General features: G+C 47.6%; 8 protein-coding genes across 8 annotated transcripts; 5 read left to right on the forward strand and 3 right to left on the reverse strand.

The window, feature by feature from the left end:
• Positions 1–745: 745 nt before the first annotated feature.
• On the forward strand, positions 746–4,193 carry FTJAE_2266 (3-(3-hydroxyphenyl)propionate 2-hydroxylase; the record flags this gene model as incomplete). Its single annotated transcript, XM_037348442.1, has 6 exons — positions 746–943; positions 996–1,151; positions 1,205–2,166; positions 2,694–3,420; positions 3,468–4,064; positions 4,125–4,193. The coding sequence occupies 6 exons, from the start codon at positions 746–748 to the stop codon at positions 4,191–4,193; spliced, it is 2,709 nt and encodes a 902-aa protein (XP_037210518.1).
• Positions 4,194–4,504: 311 nt separating this feature from the next.
• On the reverse strand, positions 4,505–5,296 carry FTJAE_2267 (uncharacterized protein; the record flags this gene model as incomplete). The annotated part of the gene is made up of 2 exons (XM_037348443.1): positions 4,505–4,891; positions 5,138–5,296. The coding sequence occupies 2 exons, from the start codon at positions 5,294–5,296 to the stop codon at positions 4,505–4,507; spliced, it is 546 nt and encodes a 181-aa protein (XP_037210519.1).
• Positions 5,297–6,566: 1,270 nt separating this feature from the next.
• FTJAE_2268 (uncharacterized protein) lies at positions 6,567–6,983 on the forward strand (the record flags this gene model as incomplete). Its single annotated transcript, XM_037348444.1, has 1 exon — positions 6,567–6,983. The coding sequence occupies one exon, from the start codon at positions 6,567–6,569 to the stop codon at positions 6,981–6,983; it is 417 nt and encodes a 138-aa protein (XP_037210520.1).
• Positions 6,984–7,672: 689 nt separating this feature from the next.
• FTJAE_2269 (uncharacterized protein) lies at positions 7,673–8,928 on the forward strand (the record flags this gene model as incomplete). Its single annotated transcript, XM_037348445.1, has 2 exons — positions 7,673–7,744; positions 7,792–8,928. 2 exons carry the CDS (start codon positions 7,673–7,675, stop codon positions 8,926–8,928), a joined length of 1,209 nt encoding a protein of 402 aa, XP_037210521.1.
• A 1,686-nt stretch (positions 8,929–10,614) lies between these two features.
• Positions 10,615–10,895, forward strand: FTJAE_2270 (uncharacterized protein; the record flags this gene model as incomplete). The annotated part of the gene is made up of 2 exons (XM_037348447.1): positions 10,615–10,691; positions 10,739–10,895. 2 exons carry the CDS (start codon positions 10,615–10,617, stop codon positions 10,893–10,895), a joined length of 234 nt encoding a protein of 77 aa, XP_037210522.1.
• Positions 10,896–14,586: 3,691 nt separating this feature from the next.
• FTJAE_2271 (uncharacterized protein) lies at positions 14,587–15,864 on the forward strand (the record flags this gene model as incomplete). The annotated part of the gene is made up of 3 exons (XM_037348448.1): positions 14,587–14,746; positions 14,799–15,062; positions 15,113–15,864. The coding sequence occupies 3 exons, from the start codon at positions 14,587–14,589 to the stop codon at positions 15,862–15,864; spliced, it is 1,176 nt and encodes a 391-aa protein (XP_037210523.1).
• A 346-nt stretch (positions 15,865–16,210) lies between these two features.
• FTJAE_2272 (septin) lies at positions 16,211–16,639 on the reverse strand (the record flags this gene model as incomplete). Its single annotated transcript, XM_037348449.1, has 2 exons — positions 16,211–16,232; positions 16,287–16,639. The coding sequence occupies 2 exons, from the start codon at positions 16,637–16,639 to the stop codon at positions 16,211–16,213; spliced, it is 375 nt and encodes a 124-aa protein (XP_037210524.1).
• A 1,525-nt stretch (positions 16,640–18,164) lies between these two features.
• Positions 18,165–19,403, reverse strand: FTJAE_2273 (uncharacterized protein; the record flags this gene model as incomplete). Its single annotated transcript, XM_037348450.1, has 1 exon — positions 18,165–19,403. One exon carries the CDS (start codon positions 19,401–19,403, stop codon positions 18,165–18,167), a length of 1,239 nt encoding a protein of 412 aa, XP_037210525.1.
• Between the last annotated feature and the right edge of the window lie 937 nt (positions 19,404–20,340).

The raw sequence follows: 20,340 nt of genomic DNA on the forward strand, positions 1-20,340 counted from the left end.
AGATATAACTATCATTACAAGGCATAGGTAAATGCTACGCCACTTGCATAAAAACGGAAGTTAGAGTGTTGTGGCTGTATGATGCAGGACATGGTTAGATGACCCAAGAAAAATAAACGTTATAATTGCGCATCTATATTTCTTCGTTTCTCCACTGGTGCTGGTGCCCTCTTTGGTCTGCACCTCTTGCTGTTTCACCAACGCCACTGAATGAGGAAGAATGTAAGCAGGGCGAACCCCTCTTAGTTCAGCCTTTTAATCAGCCGTGTCATGAGCGCTGCAGTCGTCCGGCATTTGGCGAGCATAGTAGGAGAGGTTTCAGTTCCTGAAACATCGTACTACAGCTCGTACCAACCGAGGATGTTAGAACCGCGGAGATAGCGGAACTGCCAGCCAACCTGCCGGATTAGCGCAGACTAGTCGATTCTGCGCGGGCGCGAAACAAGAAACAACACTAGTTTATCTTCGGAATGTGGGCAGACCATACGATGGCTACAGTAATTAAGTAGCGAGGGGTCACTACGCTCTAATCTAATGGTACTTTGTTGTAGATACCCACGGGGCAGATCCGGAAGATCTACGCCGAGAGATAAGCGCCGTGATCTCCCCGCAACCCCGGACTCAAGATTACGGCCAAATACAGACATCTCTGAGTAGTTCAGCTGGATAACTTTTCTTTATAAAACAACTGAATGCTCTGCTCATGTTTGCCTGTGAGTCAGACACTCTTGTGTAACTTATAACAATGGCCGACCAAAAGACTCAAATATCAAAGAGATCACCTAACGAGCAAATCGACTTTCAAGATGGCTCGTCGCACGAAACGCACCCGGACACGTACAACGTCGCACTCAAGCTTGCAGAAGCCCATGCCGAGGATGAAGTAGACCCTATCGCCGAGAAGAAGTTAGTCAAGAAAATTGATTGGTACTTGATGCCACTGGTACGTCACGCTCCATTTGCCCTGACATACAGCCAATTTGATAAACCTTTAGATGTGTATGACCTACGCTTTGCAATACTATGACAAGGTAATGATAGGCCACGGCGCCATCTTTGGGCTCAGAGAAGATCTGGATATTGTCCAAGGTCTGCGATACTCGAACTGCACTATGATCTTCTTCTGTGGTTTCATCGTCGGCTGCTATCCTGTAAGTTCCTCTTCAATAACACGCAAGTCAACAATGCTCAAGTCTCCGTGCAGCTCTCCATATTGGGCCAGAAATTCCCTACTGCAAAGGTTTGCGCAGCCATTTGCTTTCTCTGGGGTATAGTCGTGCTCTCCACTCCAGCCTGCACTTCCTACTCAGGCTTTATGGCCAATCGCTTCTTCCTAGGCCTCATTGAAGCCGGTGTTTCCCCATTATTCATGCTCGTTACTTCCAAGTGGTATACCAATGAAGAACAAGTCCTCAGAATGGGCTTCTGGTATTCCAGTGGCGGTGCGGTCAACCTCGTCTCGCCGCTGATCAACTACGGACTTGGAAGCATCAAGGGCAGTATCGCTGGTTGGCGTATCCTATACATCTTCGCCGGTGCCCTCACTCTTCTCTGGTCTTTCGTTGTGTATGTCTTTTTCCCCGATTCACCTGTCACGGCAAAACGCCTTACGGAGGCCGAACGAGCATTGGCCATTCTGCGGCTGCGAAAGAATAACACTGGTTTCGAGAACACCCGTTTGAAGCCACGGCAGATCTGGGAGACGCTGATTAGTTATCAGTTCTGGTCCCTGTGCTTGCTCGGAATGCTGTGTAGTACAGCTACAAGTGCTGCCAACACATTTTCAAGCTTGGTCTTCAAAGGCCTAGGCTTCAGCGTGTTTCACACCCTCCTACTCAATATTCCTTTAGGGGCCATCTCCATCTTCACTATTGTTGGATCTGGGTGGCTTGGACGGACGTTGCCCGATATGAGACATCATATTTATACCATCGCATGCCTTCCAGTTATCACAGGTTGCGTTCTATTGTGGCAACTACCTGCTAGTCAAACTGCCGGGCGAATCGTTGGCATCTACCTGGTTTCGTTCTTTGGATCATGTTACGTGCAGGTCATAGCCTTTGGCACCTGTAACTTTGCTGGCTATACTAAGAAGACAATTGTGTCTGCCGGCATTTTTATTGGCTATTGCCTTGGTAATATTATCGGTCCGTTGCTATTTGATGCGTGAGTATCCTAACTGTCTTCTACTCCAGCCTTCCGCTGCTAACATCTGTCATCTAGGAAATTCGCGCCCGGATATAATGAATCATTCATCGGTATTATGGTATGCTATGTTACTGCGATGGCGATTTGTCAGACAACTCGGTTTATGCTGGCGCGGGAAAACAAGAGACGCGATAGGGAGTATGGACCCCCAGGCATTTCTCATGGGCTTGAAGATGTCACCGAGAGGGATAACAAAGACTTCAGATACCAGTTGTAACAGTAGTACTTGGAACAGGAAGCGAGGGAGATGGCAGTACTTACTTAGTATTGGAATTCTATGCGATGATGATCAAGTCGTGTCCATTTCAAGTTAGTCGGTCGTTCCCTTGTTCTTACCGCTTACAGATGCCGATGATGTGAGATTTGGTGTTGTAACCCCGCGCTGGGGGCGGGGGATCGCCAACAAGCTTGGTGCGGAGCTTAGGGCCATTGACGACATATATAATTCTTGACTACTCTCTTTACTTACTACAATTTTAATTAAGTACCCACGTCGATGGCACATTTAACCTTCACTGTACTCTCGCAGACTTCACCCAGCGCCTCACGATCATGGACTCGTCTTCTTCAGATCGACCATTCAACAAGGCAGGATACTCTCCACGTATCCCCCAAATCGTTGCTGACATCCAACAGATCATTATCGTCGGTGCAGGTCCCTCTGGTCTGCTACTGGCTCTTCTTCTTGCCCAGAGAAATATCCCTTCTGTTGTTCTGGAGTCGTGGCCGCATCTTGACACGCGCCTACGAGCAACGCAGTATGGAGTACCAGCCACCCGCGTCTTCCGTCGCGCCGGCATTCTTGAGGATATTCGCAAAGCCAGTATCGCAAAATTTCCGAGTATATGTTGGAGGCGTGTCTCAGATCACGAGAAGCTGATAAGTCTGGACCTATCACTTGTCGAGGATGATCCCGATCGCATGACAATCTTGCCTCTTGGTGAGATCATACAAATCATCTACCGACATTGTCTTGAGAGAGGAGAGGGGCTCATCGACGTCAAGTTCAATCATGAAGTTACAAATGTCGGCCAGGATGGCAATTCTGCCTATGTTGACGTCAACATCAAAGGCGAGGGGGGTTCAGAGAATGCTCGTATCACTGCTGACTACGTCGTGGGATGCGACGGAGCATCTAGTGCTGTCAGACGCTCATTGTTCGGAAGAGAATGGCCTGGACAGACACTACCTTATCGATTTGTTGTTCAAAATGTTTGTTTATCCCTCAAATTAATGTTCCAAGTACTGATGAACAATAGGTCTACTACGATGGCTTCCAAAGGCATAACTGGGACGGTGGAAATTACATGGTCGACAATGATCACTGGGGCCTCATTGCGCGCAGAGGAAAAGGAGGTCTATGGCGCGTCACCTACGGAGACCCAGTCACGGGCTTGACAGACGAAGAGTATCTGGCTCGTCGTCCAGCACACATGAAAGCAATGCTCCCCGGACACCCCGACCCAGACCAGTACCGAATCGAACACACTAACATATACAACATACACAATCGTTGCGTTGAGAGCTTCAAGGTCGGGCGTGTCATTCTAGCCGCTGATGCGGCGCATGTCTGCAACCCTATGGGAGGTTATGGTTGCATGACTGCCGTCTTGGACGTCGGTGGTCTAGCAGATTGCTTCATCGGATACTACCATGGTCTAGCGGACGAAGATATCCTTAACAAGTATGCAGAGGTCCGACGGGATATCTTTGTTAGATATGTTGATCCGCGATCGATCAAGAATCTCAATCGTGTGGCGACATCTGATCCTCACACGGTCTTGGAGACAGACAAGTTTTTTGGCATTCTGAAGGATCTCCAGCAGGACGACAATGACATGAGGGCGTTTTTGTTGGTGAGTCACTAGATCTCACGTTATAAATTAGCCAAAGCGGTGATGCTGACGTATGTACAGAAAGTGTCCAGTATCGAATATGATTTCACGAAGCATTACAAGAGCAATCAGAGCGGGCAAGTTCTATGATCGTCTACAGTACAGTAGTAATTTTAACATGCACATTCATCTGTTGCCAACCGACTGACAAATTTACCGTATTTATCCCTGTTAAACAGAGTTTATGTAGCTACCTGACTTTTAATACAAACCCACAGCCGTCAAAGAGTCACTATGCTATCCCGATACGGCATGCCCCAATCAACCCCCAGTGCAGACTTATCGCAACCTTCAAAATAGTAGGCATTTCAAAAACATTTCTCTCGGTCCAGCTAATAGCATCACCCTCGCAAAAAGTTCACCTGATCCATCTCTACCCCCATGTGCCCAAACCGCTTCATCTACTGCTTTTCGCTCCTCAGATAAACGCGCTTCTCATTCAATGCCTTGAGTCTCTTTTCAGCGAATTCCTTCTGAAGACACAGCGCCTTGGCATCATTCTCAAGCCGAGTTCTCTCACTGTCAAGTCTTTCTCTATACGTGTTAATACGAGAGATAGCCATGTCTACCCCAGCCAGCGTGCTGATCTGTTTTGGATCTTTCAGTTTATCCATATCTTGATCCTCGATAGTGAGAGGATCAAGGACACTCACTCGAGCAGCGACCCTTTGTTCTCCAGATGTGTAGTCTTGTTGAGACTTCACTTTTCCAGTCAAGAGACGTTTCATCCCTTCTTCGGTGCGCATCTCATACTCTACGTCCAGGATATCTCCATGCTCCGTACAGAACTAGGCCAACATTGTATCTGTTGTCGCTACCTCCCTCCTCATAGAGTTAACAGTCCACCGGATGAACTCCAGGTCATGTCTAGAGTACGGCCCAGTCTTCCCGCGTGCCTCATAGATAGCTTGCGCACGCTCTGTGAGAAACGGCACTCTTGCACTTCCGAGATGATTCGACCAGAAAGCCAGGACGTCATACTCTGAGGAAGTTAAGCCAATTGGGTCTCTTAAACCAGACGCGATCTTACGTACGCCTACGCTCATGGCGGTGAAGCTATGGTCACCAACCATGTTCAGGTCGATGTTGGTGAAATACCCGAGATTCTTAACAAAAAGTGCATCGTTAACACCATGCTTCTTGATCAGGGATGTCGCCTCAGGTGAGTGACTAGTTTTGAAAGCCGAAAACATCGTGGACTTCTGTGTGAGATAAGACGTCAGCAAAGAACAAATGACTTACCTAGTTTTCAAAAAAGAGATTTGTCTCGTACAGAAATAATGAAGATAAAGGGAGGAGACAACATTATCTTATAATTGCCAACTCTCCGCCGTGGTTTTCTCCATGTTCATGCGGCAAGGCATATGTTCATACAATCAAGCTCTTATCACTGTCCCTGAACTAGAGGTTTGGGGAACATCTGTTGGGGCAGGACGGAACAGATTGCGGCCTCTGAACAAGGTTGAACAAGTTCTTCTAATGTTATAAGGCCCCCGCTACAGACTGTTTAATACGGTGTACATACCTAGCTCTGTATAGCAATGTACCAAGCTGTTCACAGAGAATGCTTCCCAGTGCTATTTCGATCGTGCGCAAATAATCTTTTTTTCCTTCGATGTTTTCATCAGCAGATTAGCCCAAAGCTTCATACAAAAGACACGCATAAAGATTCTAGCGTTGTAACAGCTGGACGCCTGAATCAGTTTAGCGAAGCAACCAATGAGATAAAAGCATGCGTCCAAACCCTTGACTTGTCAGACTTTGCGGATAAGGCTGGGTCAGTCCACATATACGTGACAGGGGGTCCATGGCCTTGGCGTAAACCCTAAAGACAATAAACGCTTAGCTTTGTGATGCAGGGTCACATCTGTATCGTATGGAGTCGAAGATTGAGTACGGATTTAGTTGAGAATACCGCGTTGAGTGGATATCGTATTCTCGGGCCGCATCCTGTTTTCGGTAGGTAGTTTTTGAGCTTACCACAGCGGAAACTGATGCAGGGTCTCGATGTAACATAGGGCTCGTCAAATCCTTCAATACTACCGAGCCAAGGATGCCGACATTTAATAGTAGTATACAAACTCATAATAGGCAATAGCATCATGCCAGGTCTTGGCCAAGACTGGCCTACGGAGACCACTGTCGGTGACACCGCTGTAAACTCTTCATCAAATGGCCTTCATTATGCGTGCTTACTATGGAGACAATATCTGTTGGCCCCTCTTGCGCATTAAGGGAAGGGCAAACATATAGGGTTCTTTAAGTATAAATATTGATCCATATCTCGCTTTCAGATCATTTATTGCAGCAGCATCTTCCTCATCTTAACTTCCACTACTATTCTCTTCATTCGCCTGCAAGATCACGGTAAGTATCGCAACCGCTCAACTCTCTACCAATTCAGCTCTGACTCCCATGTTTTAGATCACCTTACTCCCCTTCTTTATCAAGCTCATCATCAACATGCGTTTTGACACCACCGCCATTCTCGCCTCCCTAGCCCTGACTGCATCTGCAGACCGCATGGAGGTTTTCACCACCTGCGCCGGCTGGACATGCACAAGTTACGATGCATGGTTCTATACCGACTATGGCACCTACAAAGTCAACGCTGAGAAGGGCTGCAGGGGTACTTCGGTCCCTGCGATGGTTGAGTTCTGCGTGGACTGGGATAACAGACGTGCGCATTTCAGGTTCTCTGGCCAGGGCAAGCGCTGCATGGTGCAAGACTCGGAGAGCGCTTATGGATGTGCGGCTACGTGCTACAAGACGACCTGGAGGGAGATTCCGTGTAACTGGCGCATGGCTTCTGAGGAGGATCCTGCTACTGAGATTGCGTCTTCGGCTTTTGTCACTACGACCAAGACAGCTGGAAACTAAGAGAGGGGTTGTCTGACTTATGGGTTGACGCAGCTGTTGGTGGTGTTGTCGTTTTCCTTCTTGTGTATATAGTATTTACGTAAAGCCAGGACAATTAAATCCCCAGGCTGTTTTGAAATTAGGTGGACTTGGCTCTTATCAGTTTATATACTGACTGATTTGAGAAGACAAATTGTGAGGCATGAGTCGGCTATCATGACTCGCTACAATTAACTTTAGGCAGCCAGATAGGAGGATTTCTCCCTTGACTCGCTTTCGGCCCTATAGCCGGCTAGGAGTAGCGTGTTAGCGGCTCAGCATCCTACGAGTCAGCCTTGTATTTCTCAAGACAGTGCCATTGATGTTGGGCTATAGTGGTAAATCTGCATGTCCCCTAGAATATAATTTGATTTACTTAGTAGTCTCACAGAACGCGATTTTCTTTGGCCAATTGCCAATCCGCTATTTGACAGTCTGTACCGATTTAGCAACCTCGCGTAGAAGGATTCGAATCCTTACCAAACCACGTTGGTGGCTGGCCTAGCGCGCTTCGGGTGACGTACGTATTGAGGCTTATTCATCGGACGGAGACAGACTAGGTAAACTATACGAGAAACACTCCGGCCCCTAAATACAAGGCATCACTATTTTTTCTTCTTTTTCGCTCCTCCTGTTGAGCCACCGCTCGACATCTGCCATCGTTCATGACAATGACCTCGAATTCTTCTTGGGAGAAATGCGCGACCGAATTTGACCCTGATCCAGACATTGCCGGAATTGGTGTAAGTGCCGATGACGCAAGAGGCCAATAAAACACTGACAATGACAGGTCGTCACCGCTTTCATCACTGCTTCATGCTTGGCAATTATTAGCATAAGCTTGTATCTTGCTATAGCGAGCTCTGGACTGAACGTCATTGAGGTCGGAGGTGCGAGACCACCACCTCGTTTTGGCTTTGTGGAATCCGTCAATCCAATTGACGACTGGGTACGACGAAATGTTTCAGATCCTTTTGTCAGGCTCCTTATCAGATCAAGGTGGATCAGAGCGCACATCAATCAGCTGAAGCGCGGTCTCTACTCGTTCGTGATAACACTCGCCGATACACAGCTCGTCACTAGCATGGCAATATTGTGCACTGCCACCATCGAATTACACAGGAAAGAGATATCGGTCTATCATTTTATGACGGCGACTAATCTTGCATGGCTCACAAGTGGTGTACATATACTAACACTCTACGCCATACGCGTTGAGACACATGGGGGATTGGGCAATAAACCTGCTCATTACCAATCAGATGACAGGGCTTTTCAAAAGAAGGCTGCGTTGACTTCAGCCTTGGGCGCAGACATGATATGTCGAATTTCCGCTATGCTTATCCTTGCGGCGTTACTGCTGTACTGCACCTGGGTCACTGGGGCTGGAGATTGGGATAATTATGACGAACGGTTGGCGAGTTGTGCAATCGGGATGAAAAAAGCAGGAAGTCCCCTGTCTTGGATGATTGCGAGTTATGTCCTGCTCATCCAAGGGTATACCATCCAGTGTCTATCACTATGGCCCGCAGTCTCGATATGGTGGACCAACAAGATCAAGGTTTTGGGTTCCGATGGTAGAGTCTTGGGAGCACCAAAGAATGAACAGAAACGCCGCTGGTGGAGGTTGATATTTATGCCGCTGTATTATGCATTCAACTCGGAAGCACTGGGTGTTCTTCTTTTCGATGGGGTGCTGTGGTTTGGTCTGGGAGTTTGGTGGATTCAGGCGGAGAGGATATATGTACTTGGTGCGTGGGAAGGGATGGAGTCTGAGAGCGACATTGAAGGAGTTAGTCAGCTGCTGTGCCTCCTGTTACTGGTGGTACCGTTTCTCCAGGCCATGCGCACATATCACGGTGAGTCGCCGCTAAACCCACAAGGGAATCGCTCTGGAACACTGGCTGACGTGTGCGTTGTTCTTTAGAGTGTTCCAGAACATACCCTCCAGAGCTTGGCTTGTTCCGAGGTCAAGGTGCGTATAATAGTGGACAAACATCTCAGGAGGTATTGGCTCGAGGAAACGACATGGACAGCGATGGCACAGAAACTCCGATTCGCTTGGGATCCGTCACTCGTACAGCATATCCAGTATAGGCCAAGACTCTATCCAAAGACTTAGCTTCAGTATCAGACAGGGATACAAAAGCTTGTGCAATAGCGTAAGAGTCGATTGCGGGGTGGAGTCTAGAGAACCTGGTCGAGTTACGCAGACTCTACTGTGGTTGGTCAATCCCAAGCTAAGCTCGTAAACAATACGGCAGAGACCATACATACTCATTCTCTCCGTCGGTCAAGCTTCACTTTAAGACCTTCTCGTTGCGTCAAATAATGAGTCTGCCTTGCGCTGACCTGCCTACATGAGTCTCAAGCAGTATGTGACACGTGTACACTGGTAGGGACCCGCGGAGAAGGAAGCCAACAAAGGCAAAGCCTCCAAGGTAGGATGAACAGTATCATGGCACAGTCGGTGGTATACGTCAGCTCTCACAGATCTTTTCTCATGGACCTGAATCCACGAGAATATGTCCAGCTTCATGATACGCTTGCAGCGTTTAGACAGAGACATGATACCGAGAGACGTCGCGTCGTCGCTGATGCTTCTCCGGTAAAGACTGAGAGTCTGGGCAAAGCCAGGGCATGTCTTTGCAGACTTTCACACCTAACAAGAGTGTCTTGTTGACTAATCTGCATTCTGCTTCTCTAACGTTCCGACTTTAGCATTAAGCATAGATCCCAAGGTCTCGGAGTATTGTTTTGAGTGATGATTGTGCCTCGCATACCCGTTGACTACATTAAGCTTGAATATTGAGTATCCATACAAATCTAATCATGAAGCTGTATCTCGAACCTTTTACTCGTTCCCCAAGACCATACTACCCTGAAGCTATCCAACTCTCCTCTTAGCACACCGCTGTGACACTGCTCTGACATCATGTTCCTGCATGTCACCAGGGATGAACTAAATTAGCCCATCAGCCGTTTTCCGGGGCAGCACCAATCAAGCAAGCCACGTCGTTCAGACCAACGATCGCTCGGTACTAAATTGCCGAAACATTGTAACATCAGCACCAATAAGTCGTTGCACACGATCAAACAATTGGATCTCAGCCATCGTTAGTGGTGTTCTAGACCTCGGCAATTTCCATAAACTGCATCCCTAACTCTAAACTCGCCCTGGATAATACGGCATCACCAACGAGCTAACGGTGATCCGCGGGGCGGAGGGCTAGTCAGCCCTTTCATCGCCGCGTCATCCTCTAATGTTATGGCATGACTGAACAATGGAGGTCTCGTATTTCCCTGCGCGCCACAGCTATTGGATCCTCACGTCGTTCGGCCCGCGTTGAGGCTTGTAAGCGATCGGATTAGTACTAGCCTGGCTGACTGCGGCACCGAAATGCCGGTTTACGCATTAGCCAATAATGAACATCGTATAACACAATTACAGGTCTGCGACAGTAAACACCATGGACGTTTCGAGTACAAAAGGGCTGAGATGGCAGCCTCATTCCGGAGAGCTTAAACCATCACATCTCATTCACTCTTTACTCACTCAACTACAATCTTTCAAACTTACAACTTTTTTAAGTTAATACTTTAATCCTTCACCATGAAGCTGAACTTCCTCCTCGCTGCTGCTCTGGCCACCTGCGCCATGGCCGCTTCCACCACTGAGACCACCACCAAGTATGTCCTCCTCACTTCAACAGTATGAATCTCACTGACAGAAACAGGACTGAGCATCACTCTACCAAGACCGAGACCTCCAAGGCCAGCGCCACCTCATCTCACTCCACCTCCAAGTCCAAGGGTGCTGCTGCCCCTACCATGGGTGCCGATATCCTCGGAATGGCTGGCATTGCTGGTATTGCCGTTGCCATGGCCATCTAGACGCGCATTCCCTTCTGTACACTTCGACGGTTCATAGTCTATTGTGGGGTTTGGATCACTGTATTTGCATTCCTAGATTAGCATCGATTGGAGCGAGCCTTACCTTGTCACTCTATGAGTTGAGCTTGGTACTTAATTGACGTATATCACCAATATCTTGTAAATCATCCGTGAAGAACTCATCTGCTGCGATACGCACTTGGCTATCTAAGCCTACTATCATAACCAGGTGTCCAGTGAGCCAATATCTCAGAACTGATGACGCATGATTCGATGTTGTATTCAGAAGTATCCTTCTCCATATGTTTCATCATTAACATAATGTAAAGGTCTAAATATATTCACGTACTACATCTACAAAACTTGGTGCAAAGAGGCTTTTTTGCCGTTGAAACCTGGTCTCAGGGAAGGGAGCTATTGTTCGCATTCCATAAGGCCAGTAGTTATCTGTCATTGCTCGGGTTTTGCACTGCAATAACTGCGCATGTGCCTCTCGCCGACCCCTGAAAGTGTACTAAAAATAGCTACGCGGCGGATGCACCGGCCCCATCCAGCCTCAAGAGCAATTTCACATTCCTAGCGACGACTTCACTCCGGGATAGATAGTGTACCGGACTATGAAGTTGAGCGTCATACAAATCAACTAATCACCGATATTTATTGCGTCTCTGTCCTGTTAAGTATCACGGTCTTCAATGCTAAGCCTTTCACGCCTTGACTATGGCGGAAGTCTGATATGTACTACTCGAGCTAACTAAACAACCCACTTCCTCAATCTTCTGGCAGCGCCTACCAACTTGAAATTGTAATTGAAATTGTAATGGATGGCCTTCATGACGATCCTTACCTATGGCAACTATAGACAAATTGAAGTAATGCAAAATAGGAAATTATCCATGACCTTCAGCCTCTCCCTAATCTCCAACCCGCCCTTCCGAGTCTTGTTCGGCACATTTGATCCGAACCCACTCCAGACTCCATCTCCCTACAGACAAACCTCGCTTACAGATAGCGAGTCATTCTATACATTCTCATTCAGCGGCCAGACGGGTTCTTTCGGTGCCCGAAATACTGGCCATTTACGGAGTAGGGACTTGGTGCTCGAGATCCCAACATCCACCAAACTCCGTTTAAAGGACAAAACAGATGTAAGAATACATACATGTTACTCTCAAGCTCACATGCATAGTTGTTAATAATGCCGAGATATTTTCAGGAAGCTTTCCTTCAAATTCTATATTCTCCTAACTATAGATTTCTCTGATGCGCCCAATATATGAAGAATCAAAGCAAATACTTATATCGTCCTCACACGTCCTCCGGGACTTAAGATGGCTACCTATTAGTTTATCGCCTTTTGAAACACAGTATTCATAACGTTGTAGATACAATAATTCAGTAACTTTATCTCCTTAACATACATAGTAGCCACATCATTCGTGGCTTGTTCCTCACTGTTGGCTCTAGTAACGCTTCTGCATTACGCTCTCCATGCTGAGTCAAGCTATAGGTTATCTCTCTCGCGAACTCCGATGCCCAAGCTCGGTAGCAGGTCGCTAAAGCTACTCGGTCTTCCTTCTCCAGCTGGCCATTTATCCCCATCTCACTACGAGAGCGGAGGCTAAAGCTACGCTCATTCCTTGTGACCTTTCTCCTAGTTACCCTGCACTGTCACAGATAATTGATTGCTACTAGAGACTTCTTAGATACTAAGACTTTCAGCGACCTGAATCCCCAGCGAGTCCATGTGCTTCAGACCTATATGCTTTTTGCTCTGCACAACCTGTTACCTCCGAGAGCTTTAGAAAAAGCTCAGATTTCACCTACGGTTTAAGAGAGGATACGTGGACAAGTAACACTTTAGAGTGTCGATATTTTTATTTTGCTTCCAGCGAACCAGCTGAGTTAGATAAGAGACGTCCCATCCAACTTGGTACCATGTCCAAATTCTCCTTCAAGATTAGACAATCCTACATAGAACTCGAAACAAGTTAAGCAAAGCTGATAACCAGCCAATTCTTTTTGCAAGTATCTTGAGAGAAATCCACTTCCGATAACAGACTACCTACTACATGTTCCAATTAGTCCATATGCTCTGCCAAGCTATTAAAACTCTTACATTGACGTAAGTTCTGCGAGATGTCAGAACCTTCAAAACTTCAAGAACCAATCAGCAAATGGCCACAAGGTTACAACACATGCCAGTGTTCGTTTTGATCTCAGATACGAGATAAACATGGGTAACAGAAAAAGTCTCGGGATATACAACTCAACAAATACAGAGCATAGCCCCAGTTACTCGAAAGTTCAGTCCTTCAAAAGCCTAAAGTGACTCCCATGTCAAGCTGAAATATAGTCAATAGCGCGACGGATAGCTTATCGTCCGAGCATTAGTCCAACCTCTCCACTGCCGGCATGGAATAGACCTTGTCAAAGCGCGATCGGGCGGTACAGTGAGACCTGCAGAAGATTTGGAGCAGCCAAGACGCGATGGATCGATCTCGATATCCATCGTTGAGGCACTTTTCTAGCCAATGAGGGTCTGAAATGGCGCGACACAGAACTGCACCTGTTTCCATCTATCACAGCTTATTGTATCTTCCCCCACATGCCGGTAGTTACCCTTGATGTAACGTAACGCAACGCAACTCTGGTGGACCCTGTTTCATAACCATGTACCCGGTTTTGCATTTGGTCATGAGGTCAAACCAAGTAAAACCCCGGTAGTTTGGGGAAAGCCGAATAGTCTGAGAGCCTGCTTTACTAATGCAAGATAAACTTTGACGCTCTCGCAGTATTTCTATACACTGCTAGTCCACCTGAAGAACTGGGGACCTGTCAAAGTAAATGACAGAAGTACGCGTATTGTTAGTCGGAGTTAGTTTAACCGCGTTATGGTTATCTTGGGTAAAGGTTCAAGCTAGAGAATCTGCTGTCATGCGGCTCATCTTATCAGCTTATCTCGGTGCGACAACTCAAACGACGGGCAACAACCCCAGCTTAGCGGTGCAGATAACGAACCGGCGTTGTTCTTGGCTGCAGCAGACCCCAGCAAGTTCGTGATCGTCACAAAAGCGGTAATTCTCGGCGCTGCAGAGGCTTCTAAAGTAATAGTGTCAGTGGCGGTATGATTTAGACCGACGGGTAAGCCATCGAACCACTCTTTTCTAGACCTCGTGGCCCAGCCGAAAGACTATCTCATCGCTTCACCTTTAACCTTGGCCCTACAGCCCTCATTGGACATATAAGTTACAGAATCAATAACACCAAACTCTATTCTTCAGCCCCTGAGCCAGCAGCGGAGAGTCCGACGTCGGATGGCGCGCCCTACGATTTATCAACAGGGGAGCTAAAACAAGCCACCAATCAAGTCCGCCCAACACCCCTGGAAGAGCTTCCTGTTTCATCTAGACACTTTCTGCCGATCTCTTTAGCGCAGAGTGTAACGCACACCCAACAGCAATAATTCTGTCATGAGCGTGGGAGAATGCGGAAGGTGATACTCGTGATGTGACGTTTTGGCGCAGTTTCATCGACTCTGACATTCCAAGCTTGGTCTAGTATTTGCTCAGGCCCCCCCTTTCATGTGCTTTATAACAATGCGATGCAAAAACTCTTCAGCTGAAAGATGTCTCGCATTCAGGGGAAAAAAGCAAATGTATTACTTTCTTCATCAACGACATCAGCCATAATGGCCACTATTCCGGCCAATCTATCGATTTCGATTCCTACATTGACTGGATCGGTGCTATCATGTGTCGCGAGCTTTTTCGCGCTGTGTCTTCATGTTATTGTTCCTCCGCCGCGACGACATTTTCGCCATGCGTTGATTGTGAACCTCCTCGTTGCAGGTAGGTCAATCAACTCCATCGGACGCGTTCGTTTGCCTAACTCGAAACGAAGACTTCATCAACAGTCTCAATAATACAGTATCCGGTATCCTCGCCATCAAGGATGGCTACGCGGATCCGAAAGCGTCCCCGAGTACTGGTTGCGTCGCCAATGCTTGGGTTGGTCAATTCTCGGTACAAGCAATCGACTTCAATATTCTTATCATCTCGGTTTCGGTACTGCTAGCGGTTCAGCGACAACAGATTCTTGACGATTCTTCGAGACTGATGACTGCTATTGTCTGTTTCGTACCTTGGATTCCCGGCACAATCACCAGTAGGTTTACAGAAACTAATAAACTAACGATCATGCTGAATTACCCTCAGGCTTCGTCGGGCTCGGCCTCCATGTCTATGGCCCGGTGAGCGGTAACTGGTGCTGGATCCAGACCCAACATCTAGGTCTACGCTACGGTCTCACTCACGCTTGGCGCATCGCCATCTTCCTCGCAACAGTGGCTATCTACACTTACATATACATCAAGCTCCGCCGACTTTTCAGTTTTGTCAAATACGGTCTCTCTTCCTCTACCACGAAAGGATACACCACGAATGCACAGTCGAGAATCGATCGAGAAAACGCCGAGCAGTCAGATACCCAACGGATATGGGTCACTACCACTGTAGAGGCTTCGTATGAACTTGAGTCACAGGGCATAGCAAAGGGAGACCAGAGCCACAGCGAAGGAGAGGGTACATCACCTGGTGGAAAGGTCCAGTGGTCAGCTTCTGCCAGGCCTGACCCAGAACCGGCGACTACTGAAGATCATGGAACGAACAATACGCAAAATGTCTCGACTGGTAACGGACCGAACCATCGCGTACCTAAGTCTCCGAACCTGAGGAGAATGCTGCTGTTGAACGGGTATCCGATTGCATATATCATTTTGTGGTTACCCGGCATGGCAAATCGCTTGGCTGAGTCAGTTGGCACATCGCCAAAGTGGCTCACTGCCCTTCAAGCTTCAACGCAGTTCATTGGGCTCGTCAATGCTTTGACGTACGGCTTGACGGAACAGATGCAGCGCGCGGTTCAGATGTGGATGAAGAGACGCAGCTTCAGAACGCTTGATCCATGAGCTATCGGCCTTTCGGTTCATAGACATGGGCCGATGTGGACGCAAGTTGGAATTGATGAGATTTGGTTTGGTTTCTCTATACCTTGGTTTTAATGTTTTATAGATAAGAGGGCTTAGTGATACCAGTGGATAGCAAAGTATATAATGACTACCCACAAGCTCATTGAGAGACTTCGGTCTAGTTCTTGTCCTAACTGAAATGAGCGACTAGTACTGTGTACAGCAGTTGACTTAATGTTATCCTTCAAAACGAGTGTCATAGAAGTGAAATCCTCCAACTAGATCTTCCCCCATCTCAATCTCCATTTCCTCCTGTTCGGTGTCCTAAACATAAATCCCCCACCATTTAACAATTACCAGGATCAGCACTACAAAACACATTAGCACAACTCTCCCTATCCCTCCACATCATACAAACTCACCGGAAGCGCCACTTAGAAACAGTACTCTCCCCACCACGATCACACCCATAAATCTCATTCTTAAGACGCGTATAACAATCATCATTACCAAGATCAAGCGTCTGATCCCATTGGTTCTGCACCTCAAAGAGAAGGCCAACCTGGCCACTTCGGGGACACATGGACTTGGTCTGTCCGGGCCGGAATTGCCCAGAGAACATGCCCTGAGAACCGTAGCAGGCGTCCCAGACGAACTGGGCTGCTTGGTCTTTGTTGGGCCAAGGGTCGCCGCCGGAGTAGCAGCCTGCGTTGACGGCTTGGGTGTTGAAGGCGAGGATGCTGCCGAGGGCGGTGAGGATGGTGGAGGTCTTCATTTTGAGTGAGGTGGTTTGGTGTTGGGGTTGTTGTTAGGTTGATAGAGAGATGGTGATGAAGGACTTTTTGAACAGGGCGACGTGACCTTTTTATCTTCACTCAAGTCCCTTTTCAACTCATTTTGAGCTTCATTCTCTCGGCGATTCCCTGGAAGGGCTCTCATCTCGCCCCGAGAACAAAGTTCATTCCTTCTCATGCAGCTTCATGGATACTATCACCCGGAGAAAGACTTCCTCAACTCTTCGCAGACTCTGTCGATCATCATCAAGTGTCTGGGGTGTATATATCGTGCCTAGCTGGGCTATGATAGGGCTGAGGCTCAGCCCCCGCGACAGTTACCCTTGTCTACATGTCAGATAATGTCAGAAAGTCTCTTAGGCGGGTCTTAAGACTTGCCATTGTCGAATCAGCAGGCCGTGATGCAGAAGTTACAAGCCTTGAGACCAAGCGGCGAGTCCCTTTGTCAATACTGCACAGACCATGAAGTCACCGTGCCGTTGAGCTGACAGTGGTAAGTGCTCAGCCCAACGATTAGTAAACGAGTAGACTTTGAAGAAGGATCATTATTACATAACTCCACAAATTTGCGAGGCTGTGGCACCCGTATGTTCGTCTCGTAAACGCAGTCATACGAGCATGTTCTCAATTTGATCGCTCTGAAGCACCAAACTGTTATGGGCGAATAATGTTGCGAAGTAGGTATATCCTAAAGTTCCAGCTGGGCACTATGCCAAAGCTACTGGGTGTGATCTACGGCCGGCAGTTGCACCAGCGGAAGTGTACCGAACAAGCCGACATGTCCTGAGTAATGTTTTCCGCTGAGTCCTACGCCCTGTGGTGAACCCCTGCATCACAGGCCATCTTCAATGATGACCAGGAGGCAATGCCAGTATTCATCCCGAATGCAGTAATATTCCGGTCTTTTGCGTCTATCCTTCGCAACTTATTCCATTCGTGGTCCTATTCTAAACAAAATAGGAAGTTATATGCAACAGACTGGGCTCATACAGTCCTGCTGACATCAGATTCTCCCCTGCGTGTACGAGCGGTGTTCTTTAGTAAATGAAGGAATATGCAGTCGCATTCGGGGTTTGCCAAGATGTCCTTTGTAAATCATCATGCTGTATATGCCGCGCCTTTTACGCCAGATAGCTTTAAAATGATTGGTTGGTTCTCTTGGTCTCCATATACTGACCCTGTTGAATTTCCCTGTGTGATTGGCCTGTTCGTTTAAACCTCTGTCCTATTGGCTTGCTGCCTCAATGCGGCTTACGCTCACTTATTCAGATCCCTGTAGGACTCAGTCCTGTATTCAGGGTCACACTCAGATATCTGTGACATTGTCGTTGAAATTTGTCTTGGTCTAAGAGTCTTGAACATATCAATTCTAGAAGCCCAACTTACTAGCCCATGCAGGGTGAACTCATTGTCAAAAGGTACGGTCTCATATTGCCTTCCCTTTGAGCGTTGCTCAACTCAAACCCTGACCTCCCCTAGCTGCCGCACTCATCTATCTTGAAAGCATCAAGTCCCCTCCGAACTCCCGTCTTCACTCCCACTGACATAATCATACGCACTCCGCCACAGAACCTTCCCCTCCTTCGGATCCATAATGACAGCATAATGCGTCTCCTCATTCCGAATCATATCATTCTGCAAAAACTTCACAACATCCTCCCTCGTCACAACATCATTCCGCAGCTTGTACCGTCTTCTACAAGCCCGAACACACTTCCCCCATAGCTTATCCAAATCGTGCTTTCGTTCAAGTGAATAGGCTACCAGGTCTGCCATGCCCGTTGCATCTACGCCTGCTGCGAGCTCTGCTGCGGCTTGTTGGAGAAGTTCGGGGTTGTCTTCGTCTTTGACGTCGTGGTTGTAGGCGGTGAGGAATGTGTCGGATTCGCGGATCGATGCGCTGTGGTTGTCTTTCTCGAGGATTAAGACACGGTCTGGTTGGCAGAGAATGAGGTATGCGGCGGTCGAACTGGATGTCGAGAGTTTCGAGAAGACTTGTTGGATATATTGGTCCTGCAGATCAGGTCTGGTGTTGTCCGTCTCGTGCGCTTCGTCGGACTGTTTCTCCGGTATCGTAGAGTCGCCTAGTAGAATCTCTCTCAGACTGCTTGAGATGGACTGTCGTTGCCCAAGAACGACCATTGCCTGGTTGTATCTGTAAGACAGTCGTTGCCGAAGAGTATCCCTGGCATGGTGCGGTCTGAAGTTCAAACTCAAACTCATGCCCTTTCGCACACCTGTCAAGACCCCAATGTACCCAAGATACCCAACCGTAGTCGCAATGACCGGACCTCCGGGCGTACGAACGAAATCGAGCTCGACGATAATATTCCTCAATTGATTCATGTCCCAGTCGAGAGTCCGAAAATGAAGCATCCGCGTCGCTTTCCCACCAGAATCTGGATCAAGTGTTCGTACCCCGCCGCTCGTGCATCCCAGCAAAAGGTCCAAGAGGACATTGAAGGCAACGAGGATATGCATGGGAATGCCGATCGCTCTCGAGATACCGACCAATTCTGCATTTTCCTCGTCTGAATGAACGCGTCGCATGAGCATCGGCGATATCGCAGCCAATATTTTGCCTGCGGATTTTCCGACAAGTTCATCGAGGAGGGCGTAGAACAGGGACGGTAAATCGCACGAGTCGACGGCGGTCTTGAAGTGCGGGACGATATGGTCGTAGCGGGTCTCGGGAGGGAGAGACAGATCGACAGTGAATTTGGGGATTTCGCGATGTTCCGACATTTCGAAATGAGATGATGATGTAAAGTTGAGATTGTGCCAGGAGCTGGAGAAGGAGAGAATAAATGGTGAGAGTTAAGTTTCATGGGCAACTCCAATTGAGGCGTGGATGCCTAGAGTTGTCATCGCAGTTGGCGCACATGACGTAAGCTATCGTAAACGCGAGGCTTAACAAACGAGGCACTGCAATTTTTAAAATACAGTTTGTGCCCGAATATCGCAACAAAAAGCTTCTGTAGTTTTGACTTTTGGAGGAGGAAACACAATCAAGGTTTGGATGGTGTTGATTCATTGACTCTGCTCCACGTGTTATTCCCGAGCTGTTGGGTCATTGCTCTCTCGTTATTTCCAGAATCTGGACCCGTGACATATCTATTTATAGCTTGTCTGCCCAAAAGCCCGCTTGGATTTTGGTGGGACATGGGGCTTTGTTGATCCAATCAAAGAAGGGTCTGAGTTCTAGTGGGGTCAACTCTCTTCTCGTGAAAGGCATGGCCCGATTTACCTAACCTAGAGCTCGATAATATTTCGACTTTAGGTACTTTATTTCAGAGACGATAAAATGTTATAGTGAGGTGCAATACTCTGGCTACTCTCTAAGACTCTGCAAAATTATATTCTACCTACCTGGATCATGTAGGTATCCTAGATTGCTGGTGCTATCATTGTCCGCAGTTTTCAGTAAAAGTTATCACCTGCTACTCCGGATCTAGATTGGAAATTTCGTTTCATTGCCTGAAATCTGGGTCCATCAACGCATCCATCGTAGGGTATTCATTAGCAATTCCACACTTGGAAATCGCCCAATTACACAAACTCCTCTGTAATACAGAGTATCAGCCCCAAGCTGGTATTTCGCGCTGTCACGCCAACAAATCATCCCAAGGAGTACAAGGCAGCAGTTGCTCAGTGCGTAGTGAAACGTTACTTCAAAAAAACG

This window comes from Fusarium tjaetaba (assembly GCF_013396195.1).
Source record: "Fusarium tjaetaba strain NRRL 66243 chromosome Unknown NRRL66243_c0000041, whole genome shotgun sequence".
Classification (NCBI taxonomy): Eukaryota; Fungi; Ascomycota; class Sordariomycetes; order Hypocreales; family Nectriaceae; genus Fusarium; species Fusarium tjaetaba.